Source organism: Triticum dicoccoides, chromosome 7A, assembly GCF_002162155.2.
Source record: "Triticum dicoccoides isolate Atlit2015 ecotype Zavitan chromosome 7A, WEW_v2.0, whole genome shotgun sequence".
NCBI lineage: Eukaryota > Viridiplantae > Streptophyta > Magnoliopsida > Poales > Poaceae > Triticum > Triticum dicoccoides.
Window position 1 is genome coordinate 677952051 of NC_041392.1, and position 22084 is coordinate 677974134.

Genomic DNA, 22084 nt, shown 5'->3' on the forward strand with positions numbered 1-22084 from the left:
CATGGCGGTGCTCGACTACTCGAGCTCCAGGGCGACAGCCTAGGTCTGACCGGAAGTGGTTATACTTGGCAATGGAGACTACCTTGTTGAAGGCATTATTTGGATATGCTTGGATTGCTTCTTCAGGGTGAAAACCTAGATTCCGGTCTTGGTGGTTGGATCCGGTGATGACGGCGCTTGAGTGTCGCTCCCTTTCTGAAGGTGTTGCTATTGAAGAATCTCGTCGTTCGTGTGGTGTCATTAGATGATTGGTGTGGATATGGTCATTTCTGTAGTTTGCGATCGTGGATCTTATCTCTTATGTCTTCTTTTTCCTCGCCTACGCGTAGCTTTGGTCGTATATGACTTTGCTATTTGATGACGTGTGTGTTTTTGCGTGTGTTAGTGTTGGTTGTATGCATCCTAGCTATGCAGAGGCCTGGTGTGTACTCACTGTGTTTATATCCACTTGATGCTTCATTTTGAGTCAATAAAATCCACTCTTTATCGAAAAATGACTACATGCATGACTTGGTGATGTGGCATTGTTGCATGGAAAGGAAAATTAGGTAGTGAGTTGTAACTATTTAAGAATAGAAGATATCAGTTGCCCAAGTGTGACATACGTGAGGTTTATTTTGAATTTCCGGATTTCTCTTTTCAGTTTTCTTTGATAATGGGCGATTTTATTACTCCTGTTGGTAATATAGCGTCAAGGGGATACAAATCTTTACGCGTAACGCTACTCCTGTTGGTAGTACTCCCTCCGTTCCAAAATAGATGGCTCAACTTTATACAAACTTTAGTACAAAGTTGGGTCATCTATTTTGGAACGGAGGGAATAGTACCTAGTACGTGAAACGGGCGAAGACGGAGCGACGCTTATGATCGAGGAAGGCTCTCCACAGTCCCAAGTCCCAACTCGTGGAAGCGCACAAGTCTCGTAATTACTGCAACCGTTGGTATTCTGCATCGATTAATCAAACGCCCATGCATGCAGTCGTACCCCGATTGAGTGGTCGCCGGTTTCCAAAGTAACCCCCTCCTGCATAAATTGAACTGCTCCACTTTCTCCTGTGCCATTTTCATCCGAGTTCCTTCTACCAACCACCTTCGCCGCCATGGATGGTGCCTGCACAAATGTCACCGACGCCGCACGTTTGGTGCGGCTGCTCAAGGTCCAAGGCTTCAGCGCCACGGAGTGCATGAAGAGGATCGGTGGTCCAGACAGGTACATTCCATCCAGATGGACCGTCGATGGGTACGAGTGGGAAGTCCGTATCCATCCTGCTTCGAAGCGAGGCACGGACAGCACCAACCTTTGGGTGTCACTATTGCTTTCTTTGTGCAGTAGACCCCGTGAATCCAGCGTGGAAGCGAGCCTAGCCTGTCGGCTGGTACATCCCAGCCGGATCCTTGAAACATTTCAAGAGGGTAGTGCGGCAGGAACCTTCTCTTACGCCGGTGAATGCTGGCATCGCGTGTTTCTCAGGCGTAGAGATGATTTGGAAGGTTATCTCAAGGATGATACTTTGACCATACAGTGCGCCATCGCAGTACTCAGGCCCTTACCGGTACCAAGGATCCCAGCTGAAGAGGTTCCCGTGCCATCCTCCAACCTGCACCAGCACCTCGGCGATATCCTGCAGAGCAAGATGGGATCGGATGTGACGTTTCTCATATGCAACGAGTCGTTTCGTGCCCACAAGAGCATACTCGCCGCCAGGTCTCCTGTTTTCAATGCCCAGTTCTTTGGAGAAATGAAAGAGAAGAGCTCGCGGCATGTGGTGATCATGGACATGGAACCGGAAGCATTCAGAGCCATGATCCATTTCATCTACACGGACACGGTCCCTGAATTGGAAAAGCAGGAGGAGGTGTCGACGGCGATGGCTCAGCATCTGCTCGCAGCCGCTGACAGGTATGGAGTGGACAGGCTCAAGCTGATATGCGAGGCCAAGCTCTCTCGTGGTATCACTGTGGACACGGCAGGGACAACTCTGGCCTTAGCCCAGCAACACAATTGTTCACAGCTCAAGACCAAGTGTGTCAAGTTCATCGTCAGCACTCCTGAAGTTCTTGACGCTGTCCTGGCAACTGAAGGGTATAAGCACCTGGAGGCAAGCTGCCCTTTGGTGCTAACTGAGCTTCTCAAGTCTGCCCATGGGAGGAATGCAGAAGCGTAGCCGTGAGCCAAGTACCAAGATTATTTGAGAGCGCATATGTGTTTTTTTAAAAAAAGGAGGATGACCCCCGGCCTCTGCATCTGGGCGATGCATACGGCCACTTTAGTAATTATTCTCATAAGACCTTACAAAGTTATACAACAGTAAGACTAAAGCCGCCGTCTAAGCCACTCTATCCAGTTAATGAAGGGGCGCAGATAGCCTGGGCCTAATACCAAACAGGCATCGCAGCCAAACCTAACATCTAAGACCTGAGATCCCATCCAGGACGCGTGCCGGGCATGGGTCTCACCGGTCCGGCGTGCACTCAGAGGCCGCCGCCACCAACTTCCACCGCTCCATCTTCAGAACTGGACTAATGCATCAACCTTGCTCGGTCCAGCTATCGTTGACGCCACCATGGCGCCCAACGGCACCTCCTCCCTGCGCGCAAACATCTGAGGACGTCGCGGTCGCCACTGATACACCTCAGCACCATGCTGCCAAGTACCACCAACCGACACAGCTTGAAGTCTTTGAAAGATCTGTCGTGTGTAGCACCTGCCGACCAGGCATGACAAAGCGTAGCACCTGTCGGTCAGGCATGACTTGACATCTCCACCGAAGCTCCGTGCAAGATGAAGCCGCTCCACCTCCAGCCTCTCTGCTCGGGATGGGAGCACCCTAGGAAGACACGGCGAAGAAGTTGGGCACCACAATCACCACGAGAGCCGGACCAGCCGACCGCCATGGTGAAGCGACACCACTAAAGAGAATCGCCGCCATCAGGAACGCCAAGAACGCGCTGCAGCTGTCCCACCTCCCCGCGGACCCAAAGCGGCGCCTTCAAGAAGGTGACGGAGCCGGGCACCGCCGCCGCCCAACCAAAGTTGTGGGTTTCCACCCGGGTATAGGGGGAGGACGAGGGGGAGGGAGCTGGATCTCGAAGCCGCCTTTCAAGAAGGAAACAGCGCCTGGGGCACCGCCGGCGTCGTGGCTGCCGCAGCTGGCCAAGAAATTACTCCGATCCAGAGATCCCAACCCCACATCCGCGCAGTCCGTCATCGGATCCGGCCGGATTGACGAGGAGGAAGCAGCAGCACGGGGGCGCCGTCTTCAAATCTGGCGAAGGAGAGCAACAGGGGATCCCTCCACGTGGCGCCCGCATCCACCGCCCGCGCGACCGAGAAGACGCGGTCCACAACTCCGGCAAGCGCCGCCAGCCTCCCGAACGACGCCGCCCTCACCAGTGGAGGCCGCCGCCTCAAACCCTAGGCCCGGGCCGGACGGATCTGGCGGATCCGATCCATGCGCCTGCCCGAGCGCGAGAAGCTCCCCGCCGCCACCTTCCTTGGCTGCGCACAGGGCCTGCCCGTCGCTAGCCTTTGGCAGCGGCGAGGAAAGGAGGGCACGCGGTGATGACGAGGGGCGGCGGCGCGAGATCGCCCCCGTGTCGCCCTAGCGGGGCGACGCAGTGTTTGTCCCATATGCATACTATGCAGTAGAAAATTATGCCGGCCCTTCCCTGCAAAGGAATGACCCAATGTTTATATGTACTATGTACTTGTCATCTCTAAGACAGTTGCTACCTGCTTTGCTTTGTTAATGAAAACGGAGAATTCATTAATGGTTATATCATTATATGAAAAGAAAATCTGTTATGAGCAACTTAATAGTTGTTGTTCCTGCACTCAGATTTGAAGTTATTTAATACTATTGCTTAATGGTCCAAGATTAGACGTCTCTCCTTTTCTTCATGTCAAGATTGGGAAAAGGTAAGTACTACATTTGTATGCAGATCTAATGTAGGAAATAGTTTTCTGTCTCGTTCATGTTGGGATTTAGAGTTTGCAGACATGATTATTCGTTCAGAGTTTGCTAAACATCACTCTGCTTACTCGGCGTTAGGTTTTCTATGCTGCCTTGGGAGAGGATCCTGCAAACTACTATTTGTGAACATGCCTTTCTATGCTAAAAAAAAAACTCTACGTACTACTTTGGACTGTTTTTTTTTGAAAAGGCCATCATGGCTAGCTTTATTAAGATCAAATAAGAATTACATCGTTCATTAGAGGTGGAACTAAGAACCCAGGAGGTTCATCAGTCCAACTAGTCGTCTCACACTTATTACAAAAACTGAATTTAGCTAGCTCATGAGCTACCAAATTTTCTTCACAAAAACAATAAAAAAAGATGACATTTCCTATCAAAGTTGCCATATCAATGCATTCGGCGAAGACCGCCACCGCTGCATCCCACCAATGGTTTTTTCCTTAACAACAGTTCACCACACTCAAGGAATCAGACTCCACTTCAACCCTGTTAAAACCCAATATGTTTGCCAGATTTAGGCCATCTCGCATAAGTTTAGCTAACCGTCGTTAAATTCAACTAGTAGGTAAACTTCTGGTAAAAACTGCATGTAGGAATAGCATTGCTCCACAAATATATGACTCCCTACTCCGCAGTTAATATCAGGTTACACATAAAAATAAAAAAATAAACATTTCTTAAATTCATTTTCCATGCCTCCATATACTCACAAGAAATTCTAGTATTCATCGTAGATATAGACAGGCGCTGCAATGTGTGCCATCCAATCCTATATTCATAAAAAGTTGATCCCTACTATCCTATTTATCTCAACATGCACACGTGCCACCTCATCAAAGGCCCACCACTACATGCATGAGAATTTTTTTTATTATTATTAATTGATCTCATGCACATCTTTCGCCTCACCACACATGCCACCTTATTAAAGGTCCACTCAAAATGCATGGAAAAAAATTCTATTATACTACGTTATGCCACTTATATTCAAAATATTTTCCGACAACACAATAATCAAATACATTATATAATACTTAGTTTCAGCTTTAGTTCATATCACTGTTCAAGATATCTTCCGATATGCCGATAAATTGGCCGATTTATCGCTTACTGCTGTCAGACTGATTAGATAAATCGGCCGATAAATCAGCCGATATGGCGATAAATCGGCCGATATGCCGATAAACTGGCCGATTTACCCCTTATTATGGGTCGACCGATAAGTTCTCGATAAGCGATATCCCCAACATTGGTTCATATATTGTTAATTCAACTATGGAGGCTTCATACAATCGAATCACTGAAATATATTGCAATCGATTCCCGCGTCAACGCGCGGGGTATTCTCTAGTTTTTGTAAGTTATGTGTCAATTGAGAAAGCGAGACATTCACCTCCTAGCTCCCTATATAGAGACCAAGCAGCTTTCATTTCAAAAGAGTTAGTAAGACACAATCTACACACTTGAAGGTAGTAAGCGGCATCCCTGTGGTGGCAATGCTTTCCTCGTATAACACAGCATGTTGTGTTTCCATTGAGGAGGCTCTCAGTATCACCGATCACGGGGGCGTATGCACATAACTTTAAGCTTGGTTTTTTCAAGGAGTGTTTGCGTAATCGTATGATGATGCGACAACCATTGTCAATGGTGGACAGTGGCGGATCTAGGCCCCAGGCCGGGGGGGCCCAGGCCCGGGGCATAAGGCCCATTTTTTTTGTGGGCTGTAGGAAAAATACTGTAGCAACTGCTACAGTATACAAAGGGGGCCCGGGGCGCTGGGCTGGACCGCCCCTGATGGTGGAGAGTAGGCCGATCCAATACATGAAGTGCATGAAGTTGGCAACGTTCCGAGGCAGTGTTGATAGGTCGATTCGGCAATGTAAATCCCACACACTCGCACTGTGACTGTGTGTAGCAGCCAGATGTCATACTGTTGAGGACAAAAATTGTTGGCTACATCTGTACGGAAGAGGCATAGGCGTCCAGCTAACTCGGTCAAGTAGTGATTATCTTGATAGTTTTTCTCCAAGTCGAATGGAGGCAATGGCACGGTCTCAAACGTCTCATTGTCAAGGTTGAATGAGGCGATGAATATCTCTTCTGATAGAGAGGCAAGTTCACGCCTGGCCAACTAATAGACATGCCTGTCTGTAAAGACACTTGTGTCCTCCTTTCTTACCCAACCCAATGCTTTCTCCTAACCACAACCCTCCAAGCGCCAGGACCGAGTTGATCTCGTACACGTCGCACTCGCAGTCCATAGGCACAGATTTGGAGAGGCGGTAATGGACGCGCACAACTTTGTGCTTCCTAGTTTGCGTGTTGTAACCTAGTCCTAGGTGTGTGATACCTTGAGACTTCGTGGCATGGCTCTTTGGGAGCGCCGCCATTCGGCCGATAGACGGGTTGATCACCTAGTGTGTCCTTGTGGCTTCGACTACGAGGATGATAAGGCCGCGGAATTGCTGTGTGACGAGGTGCCAGATGAGGTTATTGATGACGTTGGGATGAAGAGGCATGACCTACATCACGGTCGTGGCATGTGGATTGTCTGGCAACCACACCCACAACTTCAAATGTTGCAAGTCCTGCAAGAATAGGATCCTTGGGCCGCAGTGGCGGTTAGCGAGGCGGAGGTGGAGGTCCGCAAATTCGTTCCAAGTGAGAGTGGCTGCCCAGGAACGGCAGAGGCAGCACCTGCGCACTGCCTTGTCCGGCAACCGCGCAAAGATGTCCTCGATGACGTTGTCCGGGAGAAGTGGCAATGGATCTGCCACGTGGGCAGCTACTGGCCGGACGGCCGGCGACGGCCTCTGCAGGTGTTTGCTTGGAACATGCGCGCAGACGCTTAAAGGCCGGGACATATCGATCACGCACACGAGAGACGACATGGAACGCGGAAGAAGTCTGCACACAAAGGAGAAGGGTTAGATCACAGATCGATTTGGTTTCGTTTTGTTCGTTTGCTTTCGTGTTGTTTCTGTACGTATCCTCAGGTGGCACCTGGAGTACGTGTGTAGGTGTCCGTGTATAGGTTCCTATACATAGGGTGCAGTGCAAATATAAACACGGCGTGTGTGCGTGCCGACAACATTTCCCCCCTAAAATATAGGTACTGTAAGGTTTTTTTAAACATCAGTACAGACACAAGAGCAATTTTCCCTATCAATTTGCGGTTTGCCTTCTTTCTTGAACAATCATCCAGGGTGCAGAATAAATTATTCCTCACCCGAGGTAATCTTACGATCGTTTTATAATTAAATTACGTTTGAAATTCAAATAGTTACATTCCTATTGATTCACTACGTAAAATTTGACATAAGAAAATAAAAATAGATCACAAGACAAGAAAATTTACAGTTTGTGTGTATTTTAGACTATGTTTTTACGTTTGTAATTTTACATAACATAAAATATTTTTTACGGCGATTATATATTTTCTTACTGTCTCTTTTTGCATCGGAAATAAGATAAAAGTTACGGAACGTAAAATTACGGTGCATTGATGGTAAAATAGAGGGGGGTGAAGAATAACTATTCCTCATACAGGGTGACGAATAGCGCGATTATATATAGGACAAATATTTCCTACAAGCAGTGGTAGTTACCACCACTTGCATTTTGTATGTTGTATGTAGTATCTATCGAAACCGAGAGTATATACGTGTAGTATGTAGTATATAACAATGATTAGGTAGTATATATACTAATTTTTAGGTAGTATGTATCGTGTTTTGAGTATGCCCTTTTTTACGTACAAATATGTACGTATTTCACAAATATAATAAAAACTATGGGCTCATATGCAATTTTTTCATGTGACTTGCTTTGAAATATCTTAGATATAGTATATGAATATATTTAAAATATTAAAATAGTATATATAGTACCACATGATAGTATATGAGATATATGGGGTAACTACCACCGGGTGGTAGGATGGATTTTCTCTCTCTCTCTCTCTCTCTCTCTCTCTATATATATATATATATATATATATATATATATATATATATATATATAAACTAACATTATTTATTATGATAAAAAAACTAACATTATTAATTAATTAATTAATTAAATTATTTCCGATTGAGTAAATTGGAACACACATAAACAACAACGGTCTTCGATTAAACTAAATTTACATTAGAAACACTTTGAAGTCATTGTCTCTAGCCGTGTCTTTGGCATCTCCAATTATCTCTAGTTCTCTACCCTTTTGTCAAAGACGCTCAGACTGAACAAGCATTTCAGAAAGTCACATTAGCTGCTCATCCTGGCATACAAGAACATAGGGTTGTTGAATGCCTCTTCATTAGGAGCATATCCTTTGCATGGCAGTCTACCGAACCGCTGCTTCTTTGTCCTACCATTGAGAACGAATATGTACCGAGAGCAGACAAAAGTGATATGGGGGAAACACTAATCACAGTAAATTTGACATCACACTTGCGACTAGTACTGACATGATAGTTTGAAGCGTCAAAAAACAATCCAGAATCTAGAGCTAATGATTTAGGGGATAAAACCACCACCGACTGTCTAATGTGTGTCCCCAAACTGAGCGTAGCTCAGGTGGTTTGATTTCTTGTTGTGGAACGAGTCAACCAACTGGTCCAAAACAAACCTTGAATTTGTAGACCAAAGCTAAATTGAACTTTGAACTTCAAATCCCTGAAATTAGCACACCGAATTATCTAATCCCGGTCTATTTTAAACCTCAAGTGCGTTCCCAAACAGGGATCGTCGACGTTGCAGATGGAACCCGTATTTTTCAAAATATGATTATGTTCCTATTTTTCAAAATATGATTATGTTTAAAAATGTTCATCTTTTCGAAAATTGTTCTCAATTCAAAATTTTGTTCAGGTTTAAAAATTGTTGCTGAAAAATCACGTTAAAAAATGGTTCATGTATAAAATATATTCAGGGATTTCAAAATGGTCACGTTTAAAACTTTGTTTGTGTTTTTAAAAAACCGTATTTCCAAAATTTATTTACACTTTTGCAAACATGTTTGCAATTTTTAAAAACTGTTTTTGATTTTCAGGATATCCGGATTTTAAAATCGTAGATTATTTTCAAGAAAATGTTTTCGAATCTGGATGCTAATTAGTCTGGTTAAATATTCTCGCTCCTTTTATTTAACATTAACAGTTGTTAGGTGGAGTGGCTACACGATGAGTTTAGCATCGGCAGATCTTAAGTTCGATTCCCCACGAGTATTTTACTTTTTGGATTTTTATAAGTCAAAAGAAAAACATGTTTCGCGCTTGGTGGGCCGGCCCAGTCGCCAGCGATCCCGGTTCGACCAGCTGCCACGTCGACAATCCCTTTGAAAAAGTGCCCAAGGTTTAATATAGACCAGGATTAGATAGTTCGGTGTGCTGATTTCAGGGATTTGAAGTTCGGGGTTCGATTTAGCTTTGGTCTACAAGTTCAAGGTTTGTTTTGGACATTTTCCATTATGGAATATGGATCTCTCCACTTCAAAATTTTATTTAGTTTTTTTTTGTGAAACAAAATTTTATTTAGTTTATGGATGTCTCTATCAGTTGGGAGAAAATAAGTACAGTGGGATAAAGATAAAAAAACTGAATTGATTTCGGGAAAAGATTGTTGAACAGAAAATTTATTCGAAGCATTTAAGAAAATGTTTTCAGAAAAAATCCATGTATTTATGAAACTGATAGATGCAACCAACATGGTGTATTTCACCTTTACTTTTTATATTTGATTCAAGTTTTTATAATTAAAAATAATTATTTCAAGCCAAATTCATCTCATATTTGAAAAAAGCACACCGTCAATTCAAAATTTTCACCCTACATGCAGTTAAAAAAATTGTATTAAAAAATTTATTATCGCATATTCTAAAAATAGTCACTCTGTATTTGACACCTTTATCCTCAAATGTTCATCGCGTATTGAAAATTATTGATATTTTTTCATGACTGAAAACCATACGTCGTTTGTGGGATAGTGGAGTGTTAAATCGGTTTTTGGATGATTTTGAGGGAAACACAGTTTAGACGAACCTCTGATGTAGCTCGACTTGTTTAAGGTAATGTATGACGTCGGGACACCGGTTACGGATAACCCGTTTTTTAGAAAAATGACTACTAGTCGTTTTTCCATAAACTGTTTTTTTTTTACTTTTGCAAAGCTCGGTTTTTTTATATAAAGGATTTTGTTAACTAATCCAAACAGCATATTAGTTTGTTACAAAATCAAGTTTAAGGAGAACCGACTATCTATAAACTTACTATCCAAACAATCCCTGCAAAAAAAAGTCCAATGCATATATACTTCCTTATGAACATTTAATAGTTTGTGGGACCCTCATGTCATAGAGTCTGCTCAATAATATTTATATTGTGAATTTTTCGTATGATGTTCTAAATCACTGTACACTGTGGTATGGCTATTGTGGGATGATAGGATATAGCATGCCCCAGAGGTCGCGCGGCTAAAGCAAGTCAAGCAGACGACCTGCCCTCCTTCTGAAGGTTAACAAGATTGAAATGGTCTTGATTAAAAAAAAACAAGGTTGAAATGGTCTGTTATAGAGCGTGTATTATGAACTGAACAAAATTATATATTGAACAGAACTGGCTGGTTCTCCACATAGTTTGTATGTGATCTCCAACCATGACTACTTATTTGCTTCAGACTCGGTCACATATAGACAACTCCATCAACAGTGAGCATTTCACGTGTAGTATAGATAGGTAACGAAAAGGGAGGTTACTTGGCCATTCTTATTCATGTTCGTCATGCGTGACATTGATGCACGGATACCTAAGAAGCATTCACAATGTGCTCTGTATCTTCTTCCATGCGTACACCTGCAGGTGATTGCATGCATGATGAAAACTTATGCAGTATCACATTAGAAGCAATCGTTAGTGACTTCAGTGTTTGCACAGATGGTAGGAAGAATACCATTTCGAATTACTCAGCTCCCATTTATGACCAAGTCACTTGTTTTCTTCAGAAGCAAGGATGGAGCAAAAACTTATGTTCGCATAATCTCTGTCAGTTGAGTTTTGAAAAAATATCAGTTCAGTTCAAGTAATTTTTTGCAAATAAAAGAACTTAATTTTTCTTCATGCTGATTTATTCAGATTTTTGGAGGTGTGAGCAGAGGTATCACGTAACTAGGGTGGTACTACCAAATACGCATACATGTCCAGTAGTTTACTGTTTCACACATGCATGACCAAGTCAGATTAGTCAGCCACTAGAACATATTGAAATGAAGTGGACGATGAAGCTTCCTAATGCTGCAGCTAGTCCGCATACTCAACCGGCTTAATGACCACTTCTATCTAGCCATGCAATCTTCTTTGACTTGTTCGCAACCTTTACCAACTCTTTCTGCTGCTATATATACACATACATCCTTTGTTATGGCAAACCACACAAATACGAACGAAAGAAAACGCCACCCACAAACGCTGAAACACTTCTCTAGGAAACACCACTTGACATAAAAAATCCGAATGGCCTCCTCTTCCTGCTTCCTTCTGGTTGCTCTTATCGCGTTGGCCTCATGGCAGGCCATGGCTTCTGATCCAAGCCCTCTCCAGGACTTCTGTGTGGCTGACAATAGCTCACGCGGTATGTACTTCCAAGCTTCCTTAGTTACAAAGTCTAAAATTTACATATACTCATGTTACAGATAATATCATTACAAGTCACCGACTTACATGCTTCTTTTTATTATGCACCTATGCAGTGTTTGTTAATGGGTTTGCCTGCAAAGACCCAAAGGAGGTGACTGCGGAGGACTTCTTCTTAGCGGCCAAACTTGACATGCCTAGGGACACAAAGATGAGCAAGGTGGGATCCATTGTCACACTGCTCAATGTCATGAGGATCCCTGGTCTCAACACACTGGGTATCTCCTTAGCACGCATTGACTATGCACCTTTGGGGGAGAACCCTCCACACACTCATCCTCGTGCCTCTGAGATCCTCACCGTGCTTGAAGGGACACTTTATGTTGGCTTTGTCACATCTAACCCAGAGAACAAGCTCATTTGGAAGGTCCTCAACAAGGGTGATGTGTTTGTTTTCCCACAAGGACTCATCCACTTCCAGTTCAACCCCAACCCCTACAAGCCAGCAGTTGCAATTGCCGGACTTAGCAGCCAAAACCCTGGGGCCATAACCATTGCGAATGCTGTGTTTGGTTCGAAGCCGCCAATCTCAGATGATGTTTTGGCCAAGGCCTTTCAGGTGGAGAAGAAGACCGTGGACTGGCTTCAGGCTCAATTCTGGGCTGACAACCACAATTAGTTAATTGTTGGACTACTAAATAGTTTTTTACAACAATGATATGTATTGCGCAGTAATAAGATTGTTTGTTGTATGTAAATATGTATCATGTATTGTTCATTTGATTGGGAGTTGAATAAATATTCGTATTGTAAGTCTAGTTTTACTCACATGAGACCACACTTGAATCTTATCTACAAATAAAACCTTCCAGTTCTTATGGAAACGTAGGCTAGGTTTTGACCCGTTCCAAACATAATAGTTGAGTACTAGGCAGGGCTCCCCAATGAGGATCAGTATTACGCCAGGGAGGCCAACTACGGTGACTTTTCATTTGGACAATGGAACACATACAATGTACAAAACAAATCCACCTTTTGGAGTAGGAAGGACTTAGAAAAAAAATCCACCTTTGGCGGCACAAGGTTTTATCTATAGGCCTAAAGATAGAGGTCATTTGAGAATTATCAATCTCCACACTCAAAACAACTGCCTTTTGTCGAAAATGGTTCATAAGTTTATTTACCATTTTGATATACCTTGGGTTAATCTTGTTTCGAAATCTCAAACCGGGGCCTGGAAGCATGCAGAAATAGGCCTTGCCCGTCCCGCTCATAAACGATTTGAAAACTGGTTTGTTCTTGTATATGGAAGGCGTGAGATGGACAGAGTATGATTGGTCGCTTTATTTTTGGGCATTGGAGGTGTAAGATGGAAAGAACAAAAAGATTGATTGGCGTTGTATATCTGATTACGATTGCGATGCGATTTGATTCCTGTTGTGTATGGAAACTATTATTTGGAAAGGATCATATTGTTTGGAAATTTTATTGTGCAAGGGAGATGTTGCATGGAAAGGATGCCATCGTTTGGTCTTTGTGGGGTTTATTTGAGGATTGTCTCGGTTTAAAAAAACAGAAAAAATCGGTGGAAGTGGGATGGGATCGAGGGGTGGCCTCTTGTTGGATCGGAGGGAGAGGGAACGAGCAAACGAAACGACGTATGGACTGAGACATTAGGAGTAGAGATTGATGCAACAAACCCAAATTTCAAGTACCATGTCTTAAACCTGGGTGGGTGGGAAGGCATCACCTCTTTTCCACCACTAGGCTATGCCTTAGTCTCCCATCCACGAAATTTTGATGCGAAGGATACTATTTCCAATTACTCAGCTTCCAACTATGACCAATTCAGCTGTTTCTTAAGAAGCAAGGATGGAGCAAATAATTTATTTAGATAATCTCTGTCACATGTGCTCTTTTAAAAAATGCCAGTTTAATCATTGATGAGCTATGCAATCTCGTGTCTGGCCGGATGTCGTACCTTGACTACTTCAGAGAGGAACATTTTTATTTCCAGATTCTCATTAAGTGGATCATAAAACTAGAAAGGGGATCAAACTTTTTGACTTGCTTTATCAAGTAAGATGGAATGGGTGAATTGAACACACATTCAAGGCACAGAAAGGATTAAATGACCGGCTATATATGTAATCCTTTTTCTTGCTGCGTTGAAGCTAGAACTCGAATCAAGTTATCAAATTTATTGAATTGTAAATATGATCATTCGATTTCCAAAACAAATTGTTGGTCTTCCCGCTTTGATAATTTGCCCCCCTTGATAATATTACGATTATGTAGTACTCCCACGGTAAAGAAATATAAAAGCGTTTAGATCTTTACCGAGGGAGTGATCTAGACTGGGAGATGGCGACCCGAGGGGCGACCCGTGGGGCGACTACGGCTACGCCGTCATCGGCGGCCGGAGTTCAGAGGCGAGTGGGCGGACGGTTCTGGGCTTTAGCGGGAGCCGATGAAGAAGATGAAGACGGAGATGGGGATGCCGCGGCGGCCTCCCCGGGATCGCCGACCCCGTCTGATCTTATATGCGAATTCTTCCAGTCCGGCTACGACGAGGATGAGGTGGCAACGACTGTGGACAAGATCCTGCCTCCCGACGATCCGGCACGAATTGGGCTAGATGCGAGTGAGAAGAAGGAGATGATCCGGCGCGTGGTTCATCGGAGAACGGCGGCGACGGCGGTCCGACCATGGGAGGGCCCCTTGTCTAAGGTTAGTCTCCCGAACTTAACAATTTTCGATCTGATCTGTCCGGATTCTTGGACTACGATTACTAGAAGGAAGAAGGCGCGTCGGCCAGTGTCTCGATCGGCGCCGGAGGGGAACGCGGCAGCCATGCCGGCGATCCCGGCGATCCAGATCGCGACGGCGCGTCAGGAGCGTTTGAAACACTTGTTGGGCTTCTGTGGGCCGGTTTTGCCTGAAGCTTTAACTTTGTCTGTTGGGCCCGAGACTGCTGGGTATGAGGCCCAGGCAGGTCCGGTTTCCACGAGCGTTTTTCTTGATCGTGCATGCGATTCCATCGATCGTGCTGCTCCGATTTCGTCCCAGCCGCACGCTAGGGTTCGCAGGCAAGGGACGGCTGGGTTTCGATCTTCTGGTCTTGGCCGTGCAAAGCGCATCCGCCCTCTCACATCTGGAGCCGGTCGGGCAAGGAGCATCCGGCCGCTCAGTGAGATGGCTAGTCGTGGGGCAGCGCCGCCGCCTGCCATGAAAACCAACGCAACAGGTAGGGGTGGGGCGGCCCCGCCGCAGGTGGCGGGTGCTGGGCGAGGAGCCCCGGCGCCGCCCAGTCAGAGGCCACCAGCGGGTAGTGGAGTTGCGCCGGCTAATCCGGGCCGAGGCGCTGGCCACCCGGGCGTCCGGCCACCGGGGCAACTGCCCCTGCTGCAGGGCGGGGCGGGCTGAGGCCACCTGCGCCGGGTGGGGCTCCCGCTGCTCAGTCAGCAGCGGGTCGTGCTAGCCTTCGGCCGCCGGCGCCGGCCGTGGCTGCAGCGGCTCAGGTGGCCCGCGGCGGTACTACCCATGGGGTGAAGCAGACACCTTCGGGCGGTCCGGCTTGTACTGCTCCTCCGCCCCACTAGGTCGCTAGGCCGGCTCAGAATCGCGCGGGTCCGACGCAGACGGGACATAATTCCAGCAGCGGAGAGCCCAATGATCCGCCCCGAGGCCAGTGGGGGGACGACGGGTATGATGCATATGGTGACGGACAGCATCGAGGTTCCTCCTCTACGGGTGGAGGTCGTGGATTTGCCTGGCAGAGTGACGGGTCAGCGGAGAGACCGTTTCTCGGCCCTTCAGGCGGTTTTGTCAAGGGGGCCTCAGGCTCGGACCACCGCCAGAGAGGAGGCTACTGTGGCCATCGTGGTGGCCGGGGTGGGGGCCGTGGGAGATATCGCCGACCGCCTCCGCCTAGGGCAGTTGATCCTGCGGCGTCTGCAGTGGAGCCCGACCATGCTTCTACTGAGCTTCCTCCCCAGGCGATGGAGGTGTTGAATGCCTTGGGCAGTGTCGAGTTTCCTGAGGCTGGGAAGGTGGCTGAGGATACCGACAGGCCCGATGCTGAGAGGGTGTCCAAGTATGCGTGCAAGAAGGAGAAGATGCTTTGCTACCGTTGTGGGGAGAAGGGCCACTTCATTGCTGAGTGTGTGGCCGAGCTGTGTGACACGTGTGGCAAGCCGGCTCATGCCTCGGGGGCGTGCCCATTTTTGCGTGACCAGGCTCCGTCGCTGACTGTGTATGGAGTTTACTGTGCCGAGCTCATGTTTTTTGAATCACCGGCTGCGCGAGAGATTCCGGAGGAGACCCCGAGCCTGACTACCGGGGTTGTCAAAGCTACCCAGGGAGAGATCACTGAGGCTCAGATCGTGCGGAGGCTTCAGGAGCTGGCTCCGGGGGACTTCCGGTGGGAGCTGGTGGTTCTCGAGGATAAGATCTATAAGGTCGACTTCCCCATGGTGGATGACCTGCAGCGGTTGTTGAGCTTTGGTTTGTGTCGAGTCCCTGGCACTTCGTGCATTCTGGAGTTCCACGAGTGGCAGAAGGTGGAGCCTAAGGGAAAGCCGCTTACGCAGGTCTGGTTGCGGTTTGTAGGGGCCTCGTCTAAGCCTTTGCAGGATTTTCGAGTGGTGGCCAGTTTGGGCACGTTGGTTGGGAAGACGGAGAGAGTTGATATGGCTTTTACTCGGGCTCATGGGGTGGCCCGGCTTTTAGTCAGTGTTCTGGATATTGAGTTCGTGCCTGATGTGGTCAACTGGACCTATAGGGGCGAGGTGTTCCCGCTCGATGTTGAGTTTGAGGACACTGATCTGTTTGCAGATACGGTTAATGGGAATGATGTTGATATGCATGAGGGTGATGGTGATGCGGGCGCCAATGGGGCGCAGCCTGATGAGTCCGCACGAGAGGGGTCTAACGCCTCTCGCCCAGATGCTCAGTTGCCCGGGGATGGGACCGGGGTTGAGCCGGCAGCATCGCCATCGGTGCCTATGACCTCGTTGCGGTTCGGGTCTTTTGAGCCAGCATCAGCGCCGCCTAGGCTTTGGAGTGACCGGGTTGACTCCGATGATTTGTTTGAGCGCACGCTTCCTCTGTTGGAGTTTGAGGGGGCTGGCGGTTCTGGTCGCTTGGTGAGGGCCTCCTCGGTTAGGACTCTGGATGGAGATGGGGTGGGGGAGCCGGAGGTTGCTTCTCTCTCCCTTCCTTCTCCTGTGGTCGAGGCTCCGGTGCGGATGGCTACCTGTGAGCTGGTGTTGGGGGGAGGGGGGTCGGGGCAGGAGGCCTTGATGTCTCCCCTCCATATCCCGACGCCGGTGACGTCGGTCACGTTGGGGTCGGCCAGCGCTGGGGGAGGGAGCCCGAGGCAGGTGGCCTCGGCTTCTGCTACTCCGGTGGTGGCGGCGACTCCTGCGCCATCTTCTGCGTTGGGGGAGGGGCTAAGGCAGGAGGCCCTGGCTCATCCTTCTTCCCCGGCGGTCTGGAGGACCGCCTCTCCTTCGCCGATAGCTCTTCCGTCTGCACCGGCGGATGGGGCGGGAGGAGAGCGTGGGCAGGCGGCCCCCGTCATCCCCTCCCCGTTCGCACCGGTGGCAGAGGACCCCGGCGTGGGACACCCATCTGTGGGGCTTGGGAGCCTGCAGCCGCCTCCTCTGGTAACCTCGGTTGACCCTTTGAGGGATTCAGCGCCAGGTTTTACTAGGGAGGAGGTTGTTGCTTTTGGCGGGATCCCGGACCCTGTCTCGACGGGGAGACGGACGAGCGCTCGCATCCACGAGCTCCCGGAGATGGATGATATGCAGCAGTGGTGCGCTATGAGGGCGGCCAAGCTTCACGAGGCTGCATCATCCTCTGGTATGTCCGTCAATGTTTCTAACTCTTTATTGCATTTTTCTAATGAGGAGATTATAAATAATGCAAACCAGTTAGGAGTTTCACTAGGTGCCACAGATAGTGAGATCAATAATTCGGTCAATGATCTGTTAGATTTAGAGGCGGAACGTGTCTTAGACACTATTCGTAATCTTGCAGCAGTTAAACCGATGAATGATGATGAGATTGATGCGTTAGGGTTTAGAGTGCTAGATAATCTATGTGCGGATCTAGCACCTCCCAATCAGATGGTTGAGGATGATGATGTACCCATCGAGATTGACGCTGATAATTTAAGTCCACCCGGTTATGAGGATCGAGAGGCAGAGCCTAGTAAACCAAAACGTAAGTGGAACCAGAAGATCTATTCTGATTCAGCGGTTCGTAGGAGTGCTAGGATTCGTATTACTAAAAAATTCCATGATGAAATATGAGAGGAATTTTTTGGAATAGCAGAGGTCTGAAGGACTTGGCTAAAAGAAGGTTCCTTGCTGAGGTAGCTTTAGAGCAGCAGTTAGATTTTGTCGCTCTATCGGAGACTGGTAGAGAAAACTTTGCGCCCCAGTTTCTTTCTTCCCTTGTGGGTGGTATTGATTTTGATTGGCATTGCCTCCCTCCGCGAGGTAGATCGGGTGGTATCTTACTCGGTGTGAGATGCGATTCGCTTGAAGTCCGAAGTGTAGTGATGGGTGACTTCGCGGTAAAGTTTCGAGTCAGGTCCAAGATAGATGGTTTTAACTGGGCTTTGGTGGCGGTTTATGGTGCCGCACAGCCCGAGCTTAAACCGGAGTTTCTGGCGGACCTTGTTCGAATCCATGGGTCAGAACAGCTTCCAACTTTGGTTGGAGGTGATTTCAATATCATCAGAAGGAAAGATGAGAAGAACAATGATAACTTTGATGGCAGATGGTCGTTTATGTTCAATACTATTATTGAAAGCTTGGATCTGAGGGAGATTGAGCTTTCTGGTAGAAAGTTTACCTGGGCTAACGCTCTGCCAAATCCGACTTATGAAAAACTTGATCGAGTTCTTGCAAGCGTGGAGTGGGAACAAAAGTTCTCTCTGGTTACGGTGCAAGCTCTCTCGAGGGGAATATCCGATCACACATCCTTGTTTGTGGACTCAGGGGAGCCGAACCACGTGGGTAACAGGAACAACTTTTCTTTCGAGATGTCATGGTTCGAATGCGAGGGGTTCTTGGATTTGATTGCCAGAGAATGGGCTAGAGGTGCACGAGGCGTGACTGCGATCGAGCGTTGGCAGAATAAGATTAGGCATTTGAGAAGTTTCTTACGGGGATGGGCTAAGCACCTCAGTGGTGTGTATAAGATTGAAAAGGATAGACTCCTTTCTCTTATACAGGCCCTGGACATAAAGGCCGAATCCACTATCTTACTGCCTGCTGAGCTTCAGGTTAAAAATGAGGCGGAAAAGAGGTTAAAAGAACTGCTCCGCGAAGAAGAATTGAAGTGGGCTTTGCGTGCTAAAGTGCGCAAAGTGGTCCAAGGGGACGCAAATACTCAATTCTTCCATTTGATAGCTAATGGGAAGCACAGAAAGAAGCGCATCTTTCAGCTTGAACAAGATGAGGGCACTATTTTAGGACAAGACAGCCTAAACACGTATATTACCGAGTATTACAAGCAGTTATTTGGACCCCCGGAGGATAATTGTGTGTCCCTCGATGAGTCTAGGACCGAGGATGTGCCTCAGCTAACGGCTGCCGAAAATGATATTCTGGTTGCCCCGTTCTCAGAGAAGGAGGTGTTTGATGCTATTGCACAGATGAAAAACAATAAGGCTCCCGGTCCAGATGGATTCCCGGCCGAGTTTTATAAAAAGTGCTGGCACATTATTAAGGGGGATTTGCTACCTATGTTCCATGACTTGTTCTCTGGACAGTTTCAGTTATTTCACTTGAATTTTGGAACTATCACATTGCTTCCTAAGAAAACGGATGCTGTGAGAATTGAGCAATTCAGGCCGATATGCCTCCTCAATGTTAGTTTCAAAATTTTCACCAAGGTAGGGACTAATAGGCTCACACAGATTGCGCATTCTGTGGTGCAACAGTCCCAAACTGCTTTCATGCCAGACAGAAACATCCTTGAAGGGGTGGTTGTCCTGCATGAAACGCTCCATGAAATCCATTCCAAAAAATTAGATGGAGTAATTTTTAAGGTAGATTTCGAGAAAGCGTACGATAAAATCAAATGGCCATTCCTCCAACAGTCATTGCGTATGAAAGGTTTTGATGAAGCCTGGCGTCGACAGGTTGAATCACTTATGCAAAAAGGTAGTGTGGGAATTAAAGTTAATGATGACATAGGTCATTAGTTCCAGACACATAAAGGCCTAAGACAAGGAGATCCGATGTCCCCTATCCTATTTAACATTGTGATGGATATGTTAGCAATTTTGATAGAAAGGGCTAAGGAATTCTCATGCTGATGGAAGTCCGGCTGCGTGGTCCGTGTGGGCTCGGCGAGGCTGTCTCCTCGCCGCGGTGCCCATCCTTGCGGAGACTCGTCGTGAAGGATGCATATGGTCTGGGCGACCTCACAATCCACTCAGAATGCCTTCTAAAACTGGAGCTATTTCGTCTGCCTGACTTGCAGAGTCTCACCGTCGTGGCGCCAGCACTCCAGCTGTTAAAACTGGATAATTGCTTTGCTCTGAGTTCGAGGCAACCAGTTGCCAACATCTCTGCCCCTCATCTGATGTGGCTCGCGTGGATGGATGATTATGATCAAAACTCTGGCCAGCTTGGTGAGATGGCATACCTGCAATCGCTTGTCACCCAACATTTTATCATGTACGGAGAGGATTACCATTCTTCACACAATCGCAATGGTGTGTGTCTTTTGCGGCACTTTGAGCACCTCCACCGTCTTGTTCTCACACTTCAGTGTCCTAAGGTGAGTTCATCCTTATGTTAGTTAGTACAGTAGTATATGCCACCATTGTAATATGCTAGCAAATCACTAGACCCATGCAGTTCAGCTTAAATGATACAAGTATGTTTTTTGAGAGACATTCTCACTTGTTTTGTTTTGTATGGCTTACTGCACCTACTCAGAAGAATGAAGTGAACTTGAATTAGTAAATCACCTCAACTGATCGAGTGCCCTCCCTCCTGCAGCACACCCGCACAAGAAAATGTGATTTTCTTTTCTTATCGAACTCATATATATGATACTTTTGTTTCTGACTTCTTACGAATAGGACATAGCAAACAAGAAATACTTCATGGAGCAAATAACAAGGCTCCCTGACATTAAATTACTGGAACTGGGAATAACAGCATGTGGACATTCCTTTGGAGCCAGCTTATTCCATGTTATGAGGATGTGTACTGCAATAAGAGCGCTAGTTCTTGGACTTAATGTTGCACTTGAAGATGAGGTATGCTATTCTTAATTTGTTTATCTAATATTCAGATACCAGGAATGTCACATAAAAGCAATGTATGTATTTGCATTTTTAGGCATACTCAAGCTTGTAATCCCCTCTAGTTGTTTGCTTGATACTTAAACTTTGCTCCAAATTGTATCGGCGGTGTACATTTTGGCTTAACTTGTTAATTGACTTCTTTTGAAAGTACTGTTAGTCTATTGAAAATGAGAAGAACTAGTAGACAGGGTCCGTTTCCATGAAATAGATGGGACCTCTCTTCTCCTACTCTCCTTCAGCAGGAAATTTAAGATCTTGTTAAATGTGTTATTGATAGCAGAAATTTAATATTGGTTCAAACACTTCCTATTTGAATATTGGAAGCATCACATTTTATGCAATAGGTTGCCTTCAAACTAATCTCCCCATGTCACTCTTTTGTAATTTTGTAGTAGATGACATATCTCGAAATATTCAGCCGGACTAATAATTTCCAGTTTCATCTCTACGCTCTTTAATGTCATCAAACCAGAGCAGTTGTTCTTATTAATCTGATGTTCCCCTTGTTTCACAAAGAAACTCTGTGCCCGTCAGATTGCATTTGTGATCAGCCACCAAGCTGGAAAACCGAGGAACTCGTGCTGAATCGCCTCGAAGTAGTAGAAATCTCTGGCTTCAGAGGAACTGAACATGAAATCAATGCTGTGAAACAGATATACAGTTGGGCAACCGTGCTAAGAAGGATGACAGTGAAGTTCCATGACTCGATCACTGAAAACAAGGCTGAAGTGCTCTGCGAGCTGTTAGTAACCTTCTCTAGGCTAGGATTAGACATGATTTTTATTTATAGGATGCCGTGAGAAAGTTCTGTATGCTCGAGAAGATGCCAAATTTCCAGCTACTTATGTGGGGCTGGACCCGACTTGTTTGAATTAGTGGCACTTGTTTGAATTATTTGTGTCTGATGAGACAAAATTTTCTTGGCACTGGTTGTCCCCTTGTTTTCGTGAGAGGTTGGACCGAATCCTGGAGACACTCTTGTGAGCGTTCTGTCAGCTGGTAATCTTTATCTGCCTCTGTGCTCTAACTAAGTCTGGTGCATAGTGATTTTGATGCACTCTGATTTTGTGATGTGCACAGTGATCTATCAAAATCAGGTTTGAGTGGATTGCTGCTGTTGCAATGCCGGAATAATTAAC

General features: G+C 46.4%; 3 protein-coding genes across 3 annotated transcripts; all 3 read left to right on the top strand.

The window, feature by feature from the left end:
* The first annotated feature begins 1100 nt into the window (after positions 1 to 1100).
* LOC119333871 (BTB/POZ and MATH domain-containing protein 1-like) lies at positions 1101 to 2165 on the top strand. The gene has a single exon (XM_037606608.1). It carries the CDS (start codon positions 1101 to 1103, stop codon positions 2163 to 2165), a length of 1065 nt encoding a protein of 354 aa, XP_037462505.1.
* Positions 2166 to 11418: 9253 nt separating this feature from the next.
* LOC119331255 (germin-like protein 8-11) lies at positions 11419 to 12393 on the top strand. The gene is made up of 2 exons (XM_037604428.1): positions 11419 to 11603; positions 11722 to 12393. The coding sequence occupies exons 1-2, from the start codon at positions 11486 to 11488 to the stop codon at positions 12282 to 12284; spliced, it is 681 nt and encodes a 226-aa protein (XP_037460325.1). The 5' UTR covers positions 11419 to 11485; the 3' UTR covers positions 12285 to 12393.
* Positions 12394 to 19937: 7544 nt separating this feature from the next.
* On the top strand, positions 19938 to 21043 carry LOC119332758. Its single transcript, XM_037605911.1, has 2 exons — positions 19938 to 20410; positions 20718 to 21043. The coding sequence occupies exons 1-2, from the start codon at positions 19943 to 19945 to the stop codon at positions 20910 to 20912; spliced, it is 663 nt and encodes a 220-aa protein (XP_037461808.1). The 5' UTR covers positions 19938 to 19942; the 3' UTR covers positions 20913 to 21043.
* Positions 21044 to 22084: the final 1041 nt, after the last annotated feature.

Coding starts and splice junctions, on each gene's coding strand:
- LOC119333871 (XM_037606608.1), top strand. CDS start 1,101: ATGGATGGTGCCTGCACAAATGTCACCGACGCCGCACGTTTGGTGCGG.
- LOC119331255 (XM_037604428.1), top strand. CDS start 11,486: ATGGCCTCCTCTTCCTGCTTCCTTCTGGTTGCTCTTATCGCGTTGGCC. Junction 11,604..11,721: donor GGCTGACAATAGCTCACGCG/GTATGTACTTCC, acceptor GCACCTATGCAG/TGTTTGTTAATGGGTTTGCC.
- LOC119332758 (XM_037605911.1), top strand. CDS start 19,943: ATGGAAGTCCGGCTGCGTGGTCCGTGTGGGCTCGGCGAGGCTGTCTCC. Junction 20,411..20,717: donor TCACACTTCAGTGTCCTAAG/GTGAGTTCATCC, acceptor TCTTACGAATAG/GACATAGCAAACAAGAAATA.